The sequence below is a fragment of the Carcharodon carcharias genome, chromosome 4 (genome assembly GCF_017639515.1).
Source record: "Carcharodon carcharias isolate sCarCar2 chromosome 4, sCarCar2.pri, whole genome shotgun sequence".
In the NCBI taxonomy this organism is placed as follows: Eukaryota; Metazoa; Chordata; class Chondrichthyes; order Lamniformes; family Lamnidae; genus Carcharodon; species Carcharodon carcharias.
Window position 1 is genome coordinate 136,350,381 of NC_054470.1, and position 18,248 is coordinate 136,368,628.

General features: G+C 40.7%; 1 protein-coding gene across 9 annotated transcripts in view; it reads left to right on the top strand.

The window, feature by feature from the left end:
* The window catches only part of mctp1a (multiple C2 domains, transmembrane 1a), a 733,548-nt gene that overhangs the window by 610,663 nt on the left and 104,637 nt on the right, over nucleotides 1-18,248 (top strand). For all 9 annotated transcript variants that reach the window (XR_005942877.1, XM_041186933.1, XM_041186932.1 and 6 more), the window contains one exon: nucleotides 12,869-12,928. Coding sequence is in view for 8 of the 9 variants with exons in the window: in XM_041186933.1 (XP_041042867.1) it covers nucleotides 12,869-12,928 (60 nt within the window). In the remaining variant the exon portion in view is untranslated. The remainder of the gene's footprint in view (nucleotides 1-12,868; nucleotides 12,929-18,248) is intronic.

The following is an 18,248-nucleotide window of genomic DNA, read 5'->3' on the forward strand; positions in this document are numbered from 1 at the left end:
GTCTGTGTCATCATGAAGTCTATCAATGTCCTCCTCACAGTTCACAGTAATTCCAAGTTTTGGGTCATCTGCAAATTTTGAAATTGTGCCCTATACATCCAAGTCTAGGTCATTAATGTATATCATGAAAAGCAGTGGTCCTGGTATCGATCCCTCGGGAACCCAAATGCATACTTTCCACCAGTCCAAAAAATAACTGTGCATCACTGTTAGTTTGAATCTAGCACCAATGTCAAGGGGATCTCCAGATGTTCAGCAAAGATGATAGCATCAAATAAGTTAAACAACAATTGCATGGAAGTATTCTCATAGACAACGAGCTAGGAAGTAAAATGCCCTGATTATCCTTCGCTTTTAATTACATTTTACAGAGAACAAAATAAATGATTGGGCTATGCAAATGAAATTAGGTGGAAACTGAAATATCATACATTCTGTAAAATTAATAATTTTTAAAAAAATTATCATAGTGGATTAATTTAACACTTCAGAAATATAAAAATAGGTTTTCAGGGCCGGAAAGGTTTCTTCGCAATAGTTATTAAGGAGGCAATTGAAAGTGAATTTTTTGTGGCCCGTCCACTCTTACAGTTGGCGGACTGGCCAATTGGCCAGGTGGCCTTTACGTTTTTGCTCAAACCTCGATCCAGGGTGGGATGAAATCTCCATGGGGAAATAAAATAAAAAGAGATATCGGGGGACTGTTTATTTTATGAGATATGCTTTCAGATGCTTGATTGTGCTGCATGAATATATTTTGCAGCATTTTTGTTGTTTTGTTTATTCTGTGGAGGTCTGCAGCTCCCTGAGGCAGCTGCCTGCCTTCAGGCAGCTCAATGGAAGTGCTCACCAGCACCTGCAGTGACCTCAGTGCACGCCCTCTTCCCACCCCCACCAGCAATGATGAACCTTTCTCAGTGCGCATTTCACATTGACTGGCCATTAATTGGCCAGCCAGCATGAAATCGCGGTCAGGGGCTGATCGCAGTCGGGGGCCCATTTCCTATCCGCTCCCGGGCCCGCTAATTGCGTGTGCTGAATAAGCGAAAAATTCAGGCCGTGAATTTAATACACTATTTAAAAAATCCAGTTATACCTCATTCAACAAGGTATAACTTTTTCAAGGAATTTTATAGTGAGAGTAACACTGTATAAAGGTCAGTTCCCATCGATTCAGTGATGATTAATTGATTGCAATTTGAGGGTAATTCAACAGCACACATAGAATCACTGACTTCTGAATTTCTGCTTTTAACTGCACATAGAGGAGTTGTTGCCAGTTTCACAGTTTTGCCAGAATAAATTATGCTGCAAACCATAATAGTGGTGGAATGCAGAAATGAGAATATTGTTTGTGTTATTACTCTGATTATCAACTGGTATTACTTTGATTATCATCTCTTATTGAACTCTTGCCTAGAAATCTTGCTTTGCGATATTATTGTACTGATGCCCTAACTACTTTGTGTGAAATTACATTGCTTTTGAACAGAATTTAATCAATTTATTTTGTTTTGTGCTGATATCACAGAACACTATTTCTGGACATTCATATTTTACTGATAAGTTGATTGTTGAAAAGGTACTTACAGTGTTATAGTTATAGGACTTAACTTTCTCTGGTGAATTTAATGGGCAAATGCATAAACCTTAGGCAGATTAAGGATAAGATGCCATTTTTGCAATGGTGGTGCAGCAGAAATCGCCCAGTAACTTGTGGCAATTCACAATTCATGGGGTATTTCTTCCTCCCCACAAGTTGCTAACCAATTTGTACATTAATCACACGTGCATCATTGAAATTTGAAGCCGGTATATTTTACGTACACTGTGCAACATCAGTGCTGAATTTATTAATGGTGAATAATTCATGCTCTAGCTTCAGAAAGTCAGTGTGTAAAGCTAGTCCTGCAGAGGGAGACATTGTTCATGAAATGACTACTTTTTTTCCTGAACATTTGCCAAGCATAACAGAGAAAACCCTTTATCCTGGTGATCTGAGTAATATATATGGTGAAATTTGTAACAGATGTGCTGTTTATATTCAAAGTCCATCTCAAGCGGATCAGAAAAAGGAACAAGTGAACAATAAAAAGCACAGAATGAAAATCCCGACACCAAAATGTAGCTGATGAGTTGGCATGACATCAGTCTGATTTTTGTTCACCAGCTGACAGTTGAGCATATTTGTCATCCCACTGAAGATCCTCCTGTGGTATCTGTGCCATCATTAAGTGGTGCTTTGGGCAAGGCATTTTCTCAGCTGTCATTCAGCAAAAATAAAGGTTGACTTCTCCAAAATGACAAGTTAAAATAACCTGCCAAATTTGGCATGTAAATGATAGTAATAAATCCACAATCATATGGAACAATTTTTACAATGCAATTTAGAAAAATTCTTTTGTAATGAAAATTTTCACTCTGCAATCCCTTCAACGAATTCTTAGGTTCATAAAGATTTGCCTGCTTCTATTGTCACATTTACAGGCCTTAACTCTTACTCATGTTAATGGAGAGAGAGTTTCCAGTGGTGTTCACCCTCTCTCAGCCCCAAATTCAGTGGAAGAATCTTGGAACTCCTTTGGAAATTCACTCCCCCAAATCTTTAACTTACTCTCAAAACTTGCAACACCTGCCATCAACTACTCTTTGCAACATTTGGTGATTTGTTAGTGAATTTAAAACACTACGACTCTTCATTCTGATTGACTGTGTTCTTTAAATGCAACGTTATCTTACAATATCATACCGTTTCACAATAATTTGTCAGATCCTTGCAATCTTATTTAAAGAGTTGATAGGATTTAGAAATCACAAGGAAATTAGATCTTTAAATAATAGAAGGCATAGTCAATCCTACTAATTTTACAAGAACTACTTAATTCATAGGACAGATTCCTTTCGTTATTTTGGTCTTGAGCATTATTTGTTTTTTATTGATTATTGCAGAATTACTGCAGCTAAGTGCCTAGAAGTGCTGAAGAAAACACATCAAACTCCCAGGTTTCTTAGCCTTGATTTTACCTTGGGGCAGGAATCGGGGATGTGGGGGCTGAAGTGGACAATGATCAATGCGGCACCTCACAGCAAGAGGGCCGGGACATTATAACTCCCAGATCTCATTAACATTCTGACTCCCACCTGAAGCCACCAATAATGATGTGAAGACTGGCAGCATGGAGACTCCACAGTTCATGCATCTCAAGTTTGTTTTACATTAGGGTCCAAAGTACCTCATCCCACAGACATTGTTAGGCAAGAAGAGGGAGATGGGAAGGCTAAGCACACATCAAAACTGACTTCCATTTTTTTTAACCCACCTGATACTTGTTTTGTACAAATGTGATAAAGCTCAACGTTTACAAACTTCAAAGCATGCAAAGGACAGAAACTAAAGAGGAATCCTTAATAACATCTACTTTACAAGTTCTCTGTATTCATAATATTATGGTTTTATTTTATTTGTTTTATTTGATCAGTATTTTCCTATTCATCATTGACACATAGGGGATGAAATTGATCTTTTTAGGAAAAGGAAATCAAGGGCTGGATCTTTGTCCCGGCGGGGAGGGTTGAGTGGGAGTGGGCGGTCTCCCTATCGGTGCCCCTGGTCAGGGGCACGCCGCCTTTTCACATGGGCGGGCCAATTAAAGCCCATCCAGCGTGACATGCGCCAGGAAGCGCTTTGCGCTCCCTGTCGGGCGTGGGGAGGGGTGGGGATTCCCTGAGCCGGAAGTGCCCTCTTTCACGCATGCGCACAAAAGAGCGCACAGCTCTCCCTGAGGCAGCAGGTTGGCTCAGGTTTCAAACAGTGAATAAATTCAAGAAAAAAATTATTGACATGTCCCCTCATGTGACACTGTCACATGAACTGGGACATGTCAATTTCTTTTATTTAGGCATTTCATACAAATTTTAATACCCTCATGAAACCTCATCCTGCCTGTGAACGAGGTTTCATGTTTTTTCTGAAGGCCACCTGGCCTCTTCAACTGCCCACCAACCTTAAGGTTGGACAGGCAGGTCCATTAATCAGTTTAATAACTTTTTTAATGGCCTTAATAGGCCTTTGAAAGTTCGGCGGGCATGCAGCTGACTCGGCTGTGCGCCCGCCGAACTCAAAATCTAAATGACGTGGGGTGATGTTGGACGCACGCCCAACGTATCCCCACGTCATTTTACACATTGGCAAGCGGGCCCCACCCCCCATTCGCCCACTGGAAGATGTAGCCCCAAGAGTGATGTAAAATGGGCTGCCGGTTTGCCATTGCCCATTTTGCACAACTTCTGAAGGCCAATTTCACCCCCACTGACTTAACAAAACTTTAAAATAAGAAAGTAGCATAAATAGCAAAATTCCTACAAAGTCAGCAGCCAAAAGGTTAATGAGAAGTGATCACAGGTTAGTAAATCTCTACGGCTTTTGACAAACTGACTGCGCGTTGTAAAAGAGACTGATCAAAATGACTAATAACTAGGTTATTGACTCTATGTGAAGTCAGCTGAACCATAGGTGCTATGGACTGACCTCAATGTTTCTAGACAGACCTCAATCCATACAATGTCAATAACCTATTATTACATTTACACACATAAAATGTAAATCAATTCCCACACAAACATACATTGTGATCTATTTATGTGCCATGGGTCATGGAGAAATCAAGTCCAGGCCAGCTAGATTAATTGATCTCCCACCCAAATCTTTGGTACCATGAGGTTAGAGTCATTTTCCTGAATCCATTTTAACTTTCAATAAAGTCATCAATTTTTAAATTTATTCAGACTTCTTTTATTGAATACTTTTTGAAACAAAGGAGATATTTTGTCTTTTGATAGACTTTCAAGTCAGGATAAAAAAATTAAACAGCAGAACATTCTTTTCTATTTGCCTGGATCCTAAGTGTTTTAAATGCACTCACTTATGAAACTACAACTATTTACATTTCGGTAGTGCTCCTCACCTATAGAGAGCCATCTCAGAGTGCCTTATATTATTGTGGACCGTGAATGGATAAAGACATTTAACTGTACATTATGATAGTGAAAAATGCAATTCAGTTGGTCAGAATCAAATGAATTGAATAAAAGAATTGTTTTTCTTCAGAAAAAGCATTGAGTTTGACCTTGCGTTAGTTTTAGCTTGTGTTTTTTTAAGCAATAGGAAAAGCATTAGTTTATTTTCTTGTTAGTATTTCATGAAACAGTGGAAGTAAACCATTTAACTTCAGATCCAAATGTCATACTAGTAAAGCTGAATATATCACAAAAGCTAACCACAGCTCTTAAAAAAAAAATTATTGAACTAAATAAAACTTTTCTACTCTCTCCCTCAAAAAGATGGACTGTTGGGGAAATCAGCCTTTGTTTTTATCAACAAGTTCACATGCTTATTTTAAAATTACATTTTATGCTAACCACATCGACACTTTTTAAAGGCTTGAGTAAAAAAAATTGAATAGGATTAAGTCTTGATTATTATTATTGGCTGAGAAGAGCCTTTTGATTGTATATAAATAACCTGAATTAATTCATGCATTCATACATGATGCTGGTTATTTTCAAGGAGTCATTTATAACCTCCCTTATCAATTATTGTACAGCGTAGAAAATTAATTGCTGTTCTTCAGTGTGATTTTGGAGTTACATCAATTATTTAAATGCTCCTCCACCAATGCAATGCCAATCATTTTATCCCTTTTTTAATTTTCTGAGGGAGCATAATAATTTAGCAAAGACTTCTTTTTCTTTTAGGTGCAATATTTCAATCCAGCTGACACTTAGGTCCAAATTTCCATGGGGAGAGAAGGGCCAGACTTAGCCAAAATGGCGCCGGATCCCTAATTCTGGAAGTCCCGACCCGAATCTACCATTTTCACCAGAGTGTGGAATGGTTTGGGTCATAGTTTGCACATTCATGGAGACAACTGCAAATGTAAAATTGCAGCTGCCTTCAAACAGATTCTATTTCCATTAGTGGAATGTGCAAAACATGACTTGTGGGCTTTTGACATTTGAGCAAAAGGTCTAAAGCTGCTGGAGTCATTTGGGGAGGTAGGGTTCCCTTTTTGAAAGTTAAGGGACCCTTTTGGATAGGTTCAGGTGCCACTTAGGGAAAGGTAAGGTGCCCTTTGGGAGAGGTCAAGTGCCTCTGGGAGAGTTAAGGTGCTCTTTCGGGTTGTTAAACATAGACATGAATGTGCATAAAAAATGGATAAGCTAATTGGAACTGTCAAGCTGTAAAGGCATTTAAATTTCAAAGCCCTTCAAAATAAAAAAAAGCCTGCTGTAGCGGCTGCTTACAATTTCACTGGCCCGAAATTTCAGCTCAGTGGGTGGGCGCAACCGGCGAGTCCTGGAACAGTCAGGAAACAGACCACTGATCACGATCGGCCCCCAAGCATGATTTCACACTGGCTGGCCAATTAAAGGCCAGCCAGCATGAAGCGCATGCTGAAAAGCTCAGCGCTGCTGGGATAGGGGCAGGAGGAGGGTGGATGATGACATCAATGTGGGCGTGGGCGAGCGTTGACAGAAAGTTCCCTGAAGGCAAAGAGCTGCCTCAGGGGGCTGAAGACCCAAAACCCAGGAAATAAAGTTTTTAAAATCAGGGAAAAAATGTCCAAGCATCACAATCAGGTACCTGAACATATAGATTATAAAAAACCTGTCCACAGATTTATATTTTTATTTTATTTAATAACAGAAACCTCATTCCGCCCTTGGATGAGGTTTGCTGAAAAATGTAAAGGCCGCCTGGCCAATTCGCCAATCACAAGGTTGGATGGGCTACGTAAATTGACAGACAATTGCCCTGGTAATGGACTTAATAGCCCTCTTAATGTCGGCGGGCGTGCTTCCAACTGTTGCGGCGCCCGCCAACCAAAATATCGTGCGAGCGCAGGATGACATCAGGACACTCGCCTGACAACATCTCACGTGATTTCATGTCCAATCGGGTTAGGTGCATGCCTGCCCGATCAGCGTAAAATTCATCCCACTATATTTATTGACATAAACCTGAGGGCTTCATTATTCAATGAGTGCTGCATGACTGATTCCTCAAACTATCATTATCACAGTGGGTGGCCTCTAAGTTTACAGTTTGATTGATAGCTGCAAGTGGTTATAAGTTTTTGATGTGCGACTATGAATACAAATGCTTGTTTTATAATGGCTTAAGTACTTGAATGAAATGTTTATTTTCATAAGGGATTAAGTGTTTGAAGGTATTTAAATGTATTAAATGGGTTTTTAGCAATGGGAGATTTTGTTTCAATGGTGAAATCTGCAATAGATACTTAGAACTTCACTTTATTTCATCTCACTGTGGCTCCTGAGGTCTGCCCATGATGGATACTGGGTGATTTGGCATGGAGGGTGAAAGTGCAAAGGGTGGGGGGCAGAGGTTGGCATGAGCTAGAATTAAGTTGATAACTGGGCTATAAGGGCCATGGGGGTGTGTAGAGGGGCAGAGCTTGGCATGGAGGGTAGGAGGGGCCATGGGGGCTGAGTAGAGGGCATGAGGTGGCATGAATTGGCATGGATGGGGCATGGGGAGTGAGAGGGTTTGTGGCATGAGGGCTAGCAGGCTGTTTTTGGTTTTATTGCTTTTTTCATAACAGGAATGAAGTCCCACTGCACCGAAGCATGGCTGTTTAAACAGCCTGGCTCAGCGCCCAGCAACTGATGTGGCTGCCTCCCCACTGTTTCCAGGGGCAAGCTGACTCCAGTTATCACCCACCTCCCTGGAAATAGTGGAAACAGGGGCTGCCGAGTGCCGAGGCGGGCTATCTAAAAGGTACTGCCAACTTAGGAGTGAAAATTCAGCCCTTACCTACAGTGTCATGAGTGAAATAAGTTTGAACAGTTTTTTAGTCTATATCCTATGAGCTGTTCGAATCTCTTCTAGCCCTCTCTCCCACTCATTGAAAATAAAGAAAAAGGTAAAACACTTGGTATTCTTTTCACTTGCCATTGTGACAAACCCCAAGCTCTTTGCTCTGTGGAACATAGGTTGTAAGGTAGTTATGCTTGAAACCTGGACTACAGAGGAAAGTAAAGGATGGATCATGGATAAAAGCTGCTGTTGCCATGATCCTGGAAAGCGAGAAGTGGCAGCAAATGTAGAAATTGTTTTGTCATTTAAGACCACAGTAAAGACTTTTGTATGTGCAGAGATTTAGTTGTAATCTTTGGTTTTGATTTTGATAACGGTATTATGTAACTATCAAGAGTCAGTTGATTACTTGAATACGTAGAAGGTTAGTTTTAGGATTTAGGATAATTAGGTAATTAATGATGCTGTAAGATATCCAAACCATAAGAGAATGGAGTCTCTGTGATATGTGGAATGCTTTTGTGTTTATGTCAAGTTGTACCACTGAGGATTTCCATCATAGATTAATAGTCCAGCTATGATATTATTCATATGTAGCTATACTTGTCATTGGGAACTAGTCAGGAACATCAAAAAAATCTTCCACATGATTTGTACATTCAGAAATTGGAGAAAACAAAAATGACCTGTGCCTTTAAATAAACAGTACCAAATAGTGAGTAATATTTGAAGATGAATTGTGATTGATTTGTTACACACATTGCAATTTAATTAATTTAAGACAGTAGTGAATCCAATATTTCTGTTATTCCCCAGTCTATAACCTGTCAGTGCATCAGTAGGAAAGCACAACCATGATTTCCATCATTACCTGATTTCATCAACTGGTTTAAGGTGTAAATAATTACACAGTGGTATAGGATATTTCAAGAGATTCCCAGTGTCGTTTTTACATCATATGCAAATATGTGCAGGTTGCAAATATTGAACTACTCGATGCTGCATAAGTGCACATTCTGCTTCGTAAGCAAAGGATTAGCCTTGCTGTGGATTGTGAGAAAGGTTTACAAATTGTAGAGTAAATCCAGATAATGTGCCTTTCATTCCCTTTTAATAAAATATTTCCACCACCTGCTGCGAACTATTCTATTTGTCTAATTAAGTTGGTGTTACTGATATTATTTTAAGTCAATTAAACAGCTGATAGTGTTTTATTGGAAGCTTGAGTTGTACAGAGATGTGTAAAAGTTTGTCAAATGATGACACTGTGCAATTTAAGTGCTGCTGTAAAAAAAAATGAAGAAATGGACATTGACAGCTTTCTATCCTGTGTTCAATAGATTGACAAACAATCTTGTTCCATCATCTGTAAATGTACAGACAGAAATATGTTGGGCCCAAAACAGGCAGGTGTATTATGATGCCATGAATATGAGGGAAAAACTGTATTCAAAATATATCGCACCAGTTGTTTCCCAGAAATGGTGGACAGAATCAATGCCTCGACATTCCTAGTGTTCAACATTGCTAAGGGATTTGAGTTGAACATTTGAAATTTTAATAGAGGGTCTAGCCTCTAGAACAGTTGCAGCATTTTGTAGTTTTCATCCTGATTCCCTCTTTCCCTGGGCCCACTTATCCTACAGTGTGGTGCCATAGCAAATCACCAGCTCATCACCTCAGCCAGCATTCTATTAGTGCCTGCCAGGAATATGCATTGTGCCTGACTTGGGATTGTGACAGTCAGGGTGCATCCACAGTGGAGTGGATGACCTGCCTGCCTCAAAAGCCGCTTACCAGTAGTTGTTAAATGTGTTCCCAACTCAGCTAAAGAGATGCATCAACATCATGGATGTGCACTTGACCCAATGGGAAAAATAGAGGTGAGGGATATCTTTCATCACTAAATGATTTTCTTTTCTGTCCTCTGCTCTATGTTTTAAGGAGTTTAACTTCTATTTTAAACTTGTTTCCAATTTTCCCTCTTTTTGTAAGATTTTCCCTTCCTTTGTTGAATGACCTTAGACCACTGACAACTGAGGTTAAAGACAGGCATTGGATTGCAAGGCCTATACCATTGCCAATCTTGAATCAAGTACTATGTCCTACATGTAGTGGAACAGATTAATCTCAGTTTCTGATTTCCCTCAGGGGAAGGATTTCCACTTCCCCAATCCAATGGCTCAGCTGAGACACATACCTTGTGGAAGCAGAGGGAGCAACAGGGTATCTATTATGAGTACGAATTGTTATTACCTCTCTGTGATGTTAAATATTTGAAGGCTGATACCCTGTACCTTTGCCTTATCTTTTCTTAAGTAATCTAGGTGAAAGGCCAAGGCCTTTAAACCTGATCACCACCAGGGTTGAAAATAGGAGAGAAGTTAAACCAGAAACAGGTGTGAACTGACACCAAGCCCTTTTTTTGAAGTCAGTAGAAGAGAATACTTCGGTAGAATTATTTAGCAGTAATGGCTACCTAGTTGGATAGTTGCAGTCCAGGTGCCTTAGCTGCAGTTTCTTCCAATTTGTCGGTACAGTTGCGTCACTGAATAGATTATCTTACTGGTGATGGAGTGTTCTAACAAAGAGAGAATACAAATTTCATGGCCCAGCTCACACACCACAAACAAAAGGCATATGGCCTCACTCATTTTAGATTTGGATCCTAGCTTCAATAATGTTTGTGCTGCAACAAATGTAGCATTTGTTGTAATTTGGCTTTGTATGTCAATCGGCATTTCATTGCAGTGTTTCTAAGCAATATGCCCCAGGGACTGAGCATGCCAGTAAAACCCATAAGGAGATAACCCATCTTTAATGGTATCTTTAAATCAAACAAAATATGATCTGTTATCTAGACATGACTTAAATAGAGGAAAGGTCAGGAGAAAGTATCATTCACTTTTTCCCCTCATCATGTGTTGCATCGTTCTTCTCTTTGATGTAAACATACCAATCATACACAAGGATTGGTGAAACGATAATATGTGTTCTTTATTTGAAAATAAGACTATGTACAGATAGTGCTAACTAAGAGGCTAAGTATAGTACATCTAATCTCTAGTCCGGCTGCTTGCAAACTGACTAAAGTCATGGGACTAATACTTAATATCCTATGTCAGTAGTAGTTGTGATTGACAGCAGTTTAAGATACATCCTCTTAAATAACAAAACAAAATGCTGGAAAAACTCAGCAGGTCTGGCAGCATCTGTGAAGAGAGAAACAGAATTAACGTTTTGAGTCTGTATGACTCTTCTTCAGAGCCCCCTTAAAGCTACATGTCATCATTTTACAACACATGCATGTATCTCCCAGCAGCCAGTTTCAGAGCAGACTCGGTGATAGCTTTTTCCCTTTCTCTCCCTTGAATCATCTTTTTTAGATAGCATGTAGAATACATAAGCAAGTCATTCGGCCCAACTGATCCATGCCAGTGTTTACATTCCACGCCACTCCCCTCCCTAACCTCTTCATCTAATCCTATCAGCGTAACCTTCTAATCCATTCTATGTGTTTATCCAGCTTCCCCTTAAATGCATTTATGCGATTCACCTCAGCCACTCCTTGTAGTAGCAAATTCCACATTCTAAGCACATTGTGGGTGTAACACAACATGGACTGCGGCAGTTTAAGAAGGTGGCCCACCAAGGGCAAGTAGGGATGTGTAATAAATGCTAGCCTTACCAGAAATACCCACATCCCATGATTGTAAAAAAATTCTAACCGTTTTCTGGGTAAAGACCTTTGTCCTGAATTCCCTAGTGGTATCATTAGTGACTCTCTTATCTTTACGACCCTTTATTTTGGTCTCCGTGACAATATCTTCGATATCTCAGAAATCTCTATCAGATAACACTTCAGCCTTCCCTTTCCTGGAGAACAGAGCCCAAAGCTGTTCAATCTTTCCTGTTAGTTATAGCCTCTTAGTTCTGATGTTGGCATTGTAATTTTTTCAAGCTTCCCTTGTGTGATTCCTTGGCTCCCATGTATCAGCCAGTTTTTTAACTAGATGCAGTAAATTTTGATGCAGAATCCTGGCTCCGTACTCGTGCTTTGCTCACATTTGCCTTCTCCATTTTGCATCCAGTTTTTCTCTAGGTTCCTACTTGTATTTGGTTTACCTGTTTTAACTGTTGTTTTATTGCCTATTGATTATGAGTTCTGGCCCCAGTTCATGTATTTATTTGAAGGCACAAAATCTATTGCTTGTTGTATATTTATTTTGATTCTGTCACTGTGGATCATACCCTGTACCAGCAATGATGCTGACTGACTATGAGTTAGATGAATTCCCGTGTCTCTACATCCGCCATGCATTCAGAAACTTTTTTGTGCAAGAGAGTATTTTCCCAGTTGTGTCTGGTTTCATTCCCACAAATTTAGCAGAGGTCTCAGTGTTGGTTCAGTTGTAGCAGCCTCACCATTGTGTCAGAAAGTGGTGAGTTCAGGTTCCATTCCACATGCATGAGCATATAGGCCAGGAATTTCCACAGCTTTGCTTCCAATTAAATGCAGCAGAAATTCTCTTATGTGTATAAACAAGGTTCCTGCCACCCTTCCAGTGAAGCTACAGGAATAGAATGGGAGCAGCTTGAAGGAAATTACCAGTCTAATATAGATTGACACTTCAGTTCAGTGGTGAGAGTGCTGCAGTTTGAAGTCAGTGTCTTTCAGGTCCAATGTTAAACTGAGATCCCATCTGCCCTCTGAGGTGGATGTCAAAGATTTCTAGGCACTAATCAAAAGAGAGCAGGGGATTTCTGGTGTCTTGGCCATTATTTATCCCTTAATCAACCTCACTACAACAGATTATCTGACTATTTATCTCCTTGTCATGTGGAGAAGCTTGCTGTATGCAAATTGAATTCTATGTTATAACAAAGTCCCTGAAAAGGAGTTTAAATTTATATCTATTTCCAGTGCTTTTTTTTAAAGCATATCCTGAATATGATTCCAATAACTTAACTTGGTGTTTCCCTTTCATTGCTGATGACCAATGCACTTTCTGTCTTTCTTCTCAACAGCAAGAGTTAGAAGAGAGTTTAATAGCGTATGAGGAGGATGAAGAAGACAAAACTGACAAGGTAATTATCTTTGGAACACTCCTGCTTTCCCTCAGGTACAGAGGATTGTTGTTTTTAGTCCTGATGGAGTCCTGCAGATTGAAAAAAAAGTTGAAGAGTTTGAGTACAGATAATTGGACAGAGCTGTTTATCATCCTAACAACAGTTAGTGTGTACATTATGAAGGGGAAAAGTGAGCAACAAATCCTTTTCTCTGGCCGTGACTTGGTCAAACATATTTTTTGTGCGTGCGTATGTTGGTGTTTGCTTGTATGTGCATGCACATTAGGAAATAAGACTAATTCAGCATGTCTTTGTAAAGATAAAAACGGTGATTAACTTCTGAAGGACAAAATTGAGTTTCAGAAATGGTGCAGCAATTTCTGGTTGGCAAGAAAATAAAGTAAATCACAGTGAATCTGAGAAATTGAAGTGAGTTCAAAGCTTTCAAAAATGAAAAGCAGTCAGCAGCCATATGAATGAATGCTGAATGTAAGGCTATTCAAATTGGCAATCATTCAAATTTCTATTCCAGTCCCAGCATTGTTTTCTTTTCCACATGTGATTCTTGATATTTATGTTAATTTATGTAAAATCCATTTGCTGTAGATTTTGACACAGATTTTATTGCACATAGAAGGTCAAAATTGGTTAATCATAATAATGGCATATAATAGGAAAAATACAATTAAGAATATGCTGTGCTCAGTGACGAAATAAGCTGAGCTTTATTAAATCTGAGTCCAGAAACATATAGAGCACTCTTATTCTTTGAATGATATTACTAAATTACAGCAACCAATAATGAAAGTGACAAAAATACATGTAGAATTATGGATAAATGGTGTTGAGGTTGCATTTGGAATCATCGCTGTGTAATCCTCCATCATGAAGCTTCAATGAGGTGTTTTATTTCCTAGCACTTACTGTTAGAAACTTATATTTTTATTTTTACATATATATTTAAATTTTATATAAAGTACTTATCTATGCAATGCCGTGATTCTAGAATACCTCCCTTATGCTGGTAAGAATGTGTATTCAGAAATGTGTTTGCCCTTGTGATCCTGAGAAATGCAAAGAATGCACTGGAAGTGTATACTACACTTTTTATTGGCAGGACAGTAGCATGTTCCAATAGTCTGAGTAATTTGTAATGCCTGATGATAAAGTACTCCACAGCGTAAGAAAGTATAAAAGTATTGGTGTTTTGAATGAGTGCATAAGCATTCACACCAAAGCAAACAATGGGGAGAAATTGGTTCCTGTTGCAGCCAATTTCTGCATGAAAAATAAGGGCAGAATTTTTCCCTCATCAGGCTGGTGCACTCCCGACCCGAACAGGAGAAAAATAGGGCACGATGACATTGGACGAGTGTCCCTACATCATCGTGCATTCTCATGATTTTTCGCTTGGCGGGCACGTGCAAGAGATAGCAGCGCGCCCGCCGACAATTAAGAGGCCTATTACGGCCCTTAATCAATTAATTAAATTATCTGCAATCAGCCCCCGACCGCAATTTCACGCTGGCTGGCCAATTAACAGCCAGCCAGCATGAAGCACAGGCTGAAAAGTTCAGCGCTGCTGGGGTGGAGGAAAGTGAGGAGGCTGGGCAGTGCATCAACATGGGCGTGGGCGAGCGCTGAGAGAAAGCTCTCTGAAGGTAGAGAGCTGCCTTAGGGAGCTGCAGACCCGAAAACCATGAAGTAAAGTTTTGAAAATCAGATAAAAAATGTCCAAGCATCACAATCAGGCACCTAAGCATATAGATGATGATAATGCCATCCACGGATTTTTATTTTTATTTTTATTTTCATTTTATTTAATAATGGAAACCTCATCCTGCCCTTGGATGAGGATTGATGAAAAACGCAAAGTCTGCCTGGCCGATTCGCCTGTCCGCCAACCATAAGTTTGGATGGGCCATGAAAAATTGGAGACAATTCCACCATTAATGGGCTTAATTGCCGTCTTAATTGTTGGCGGGCGCACTTCCAACTTTTGTACATGCCCACCAACAAAATATCGCGTGTGGGCGGGATGACATTAGGACACTCGCCTGACACCTTCTCGCCCAATTGGATGTAAAATTCTGCCGCTTTTGTGAGATGAATTTAACCTGAAGACGACAGAAGAACAACTAAACACAGAAGAGTGCAGGCATCCAAGTTTTCTGACACTGCACTGAAATTCTCATCGAGAAGGTGAAAAGGAAAGATGTCCTGTGTCCACAGGATGGGGCCCTCCAGAAGCAGTGGGAGCTGATAGATTTATAGGTCACTCCCAGGAGTCTAGCCCTGAAGACCAGGATGCAGTGTCACAAGAAGTTTAATTACCTCATGGGAAAGGTCAGTGAACGCAATTTCAAATGCCATACCCAACCAACTGTACCACTAACCATCCATTGCTCAAATCACCACACCTACTTTCACTCGTGTACCAGCCATCTCTATCAGTCAGGACTCATATCCAACATGCATCTGCTTCACTTCAGCCACACACACATAACACTGTTACAAGCCTCACATCCACATCTCATCACAACTTGTACACCTTGCTATTAAACCATTGCAGTCACATCACCCAAATATATTGCATAACACTACGGGGGAGGTGGTAGCATAGTGCTATTGTCACTGCACTGATAATCTAGAGACCCGGAGTAATGCTCTGGGGACCTGGGTTTGAATCTCTCCACTGCAGATGGTGGAATTTGAATTCAATTAAAAGTCTGGTGATGACCATGAAACCATTGCCAATTGTTGTAAAAACCCATCTGGTTCACTAATGTCCTTTAGGGAAGGAAATCTGCTGAACCTTACCTGGTCTGGCCTACATGTGACTCCAGACCCACAGCAATATGGTTGACTCTTAAAAAATGCCCTCTAAAGAGGGCAGTTAGGGATGGGCAATAAATGCTGGCCTAGTCAGCAACGCCCACATTCCATGAATGAATATAAAAAACACCTCAATCGCACCCCCCTTTCTGTTGCAGGCCAAGGCGGCACACAAAACCAGAGACAACCGGAGCTAACTGGAGGAGAGAACAGATATGCAAGCATGCTCTTACCTCCCCAGCCTTCCAGACTCAACACTGAGTTCAACAATTTCAGATCATAACCTCTGTTCTGATTTCCTCAGACTGCAGCTGTTGGTGAAGATGCTGCAATTCCTATTTGCACCTCCTCCAGACACATCTTTTGATTTTTTACTTGTTCCATTGCCATCCCCTTTTGCCTTGCACATTCATTCCTTTCGTCATTTAACCATGCCTGCCTTCCAACCTATAACAAATCTTTCCCTTTGTTCTTCTTTGTCTCTTCCCCCAACCTGCCCTGCCTCTGTGCTTGCTGAAAACCTGTTTCATCATCCCTAACTTTTTCCAGATCTAACTAAAGGTCATCAACCTGAAACGTTAACTCTCGTTCTTTCTCCACAGGTGCTGCCTGACCTGCTGAGTAGTTCCTGAATTTTCCTTCATTATTAACAATTAGAGGAGGCTGGTGTGCAGTGATGTCCAGAGCAAAATGGGAGCATAGGATTAGCAACCATGTTTTCTCTGCATTGCATTTCATTTGCCAATTCTTCAACCAATTAAGCAAAGATCCCTGCTGGGAGTGTGGGATTGTGAATTTTCACTAGATTGTAGAATTGAAGGAAGGCTGTAATCCATTTGAAGGGTTCAGAAACCATAGATTACAAAGCTCAAACAGTTTTCAATGCCGATTCCTTTACTGTTGCTGGATCAAAATCCTGGAGTTGCCTTCCCAACAGCATTGTGGGTGTACCTCCAACACATGGACTGCAGTGGTTCAAGAAGGCAGCTTACCATCACCTTCTCAAGGGAAATTAGGGATGTGCAATAAATGCTGGCCTAGATAGCGATGCTTACATCCCAAAAACAAATTCTGAAAAATGAATTAAATTATTACTTTGGAATTACTGCAGATTGCATCATTTTTGAATTACAAATGCTGAATTTCGTGTGTTATCTTAACTTAATTTTAGGTCCTTTATTCAATGATAGGAGCATTCAGTGCTGAGGCTGACAGGCAGTAATGCTTCATAATACTGCTGCACAAGGATGTTCAGTGGAAAACTTTTTGTCGCATTGGATGCTCCAGGAATAATTTGAAGTTGGTTACTGGGAAGTAAAATTAAAATACAGGGTGGAATTCTCCCAAACAAAACTAAAGCGGTGGTGGGCAGTTTCAACAATGCCCAGCCCGCCCTCCGTAATGGTGGCAACTCATGCCTGATTCTATACTTGGAACAACATTAATTATGCAGACGCTCATTTTGCTCTGAATCATCTTGCATGGTAGGAGCTGATTCACCTGCCTGCCCATCAGCTGACAGGTTCGAAGGTCCGGGCGCCAGTCCAACACACAATCTCAATCTCTCCAGCCCACCAGAAGTGTCTGAAACTCATAAGAGAAAGGCCGGGAGCCTCAGGACGAAGTCTGCACCCCACTTCACCCACCAGGTCCTCCAGGCCTTAGTCAGAGGGGTGCAAGAACAACGGCACATGCTCTACCCCACGGATGGCTGCAAGAAACACAGCAGCTTCACTTCTCAGGCCTTGGACACCGTAGCAGAGCAGGTCAGTGTGGCTGACACCCACACCCAAAGTGCCACCCAGTGCAGGAAGAGGTTGAATGATCTCATCTGCTCCACCTGGGTAATTCATCCTTCAACACCCTCCAATATCAAACTCTTATCATGGCACCATGCACTTAAACTCTTTTCAGGAATCTCACACAACCATTAGCGGGGGGAGGGACATATCAACACTCGTTCTCTCACCAATATGTTCGCATCACTACCATCCAATCTGTCATGTTGCTCACACTCCATCCTCTGGCCCTTCTGGGGAGGGCTCATCACACACAGAGGACATGCATCTCACCCAGCTTCTTGGGTGGCAAGATTCCCACGAGCAGCTGTTTTAATGAGCATTCATGACATGCTAATGAATACAAATTGCATTCCGCCACCAGATGGCAGGATAACTGACCCACCATGAAAACACCGTTGGGAGAATTGGGACCTGTTTTTACGACAGCTTGTTTCTGATTTTTTGCCTCCTGCTGGATTCTCTGCTGCTGCCTGCCACGAAACCCGCCGCGGGCAGGACGGGAGAATTCTGCCCATAATGTTACATAATGGAACTCTTTGGATGCAAGTAACCAAAAGGCAAACACTAGTGGACCTGTTGCTGTTGTTACAGATGAAAAATCCATTACCACTCAACGTACCTTTTTATCCACAATGTGAGTAAGCTGAATAGATAAGCATTCAACTCTCCATCAGCAGCTAGTTTGCATTACAGAAGCTACT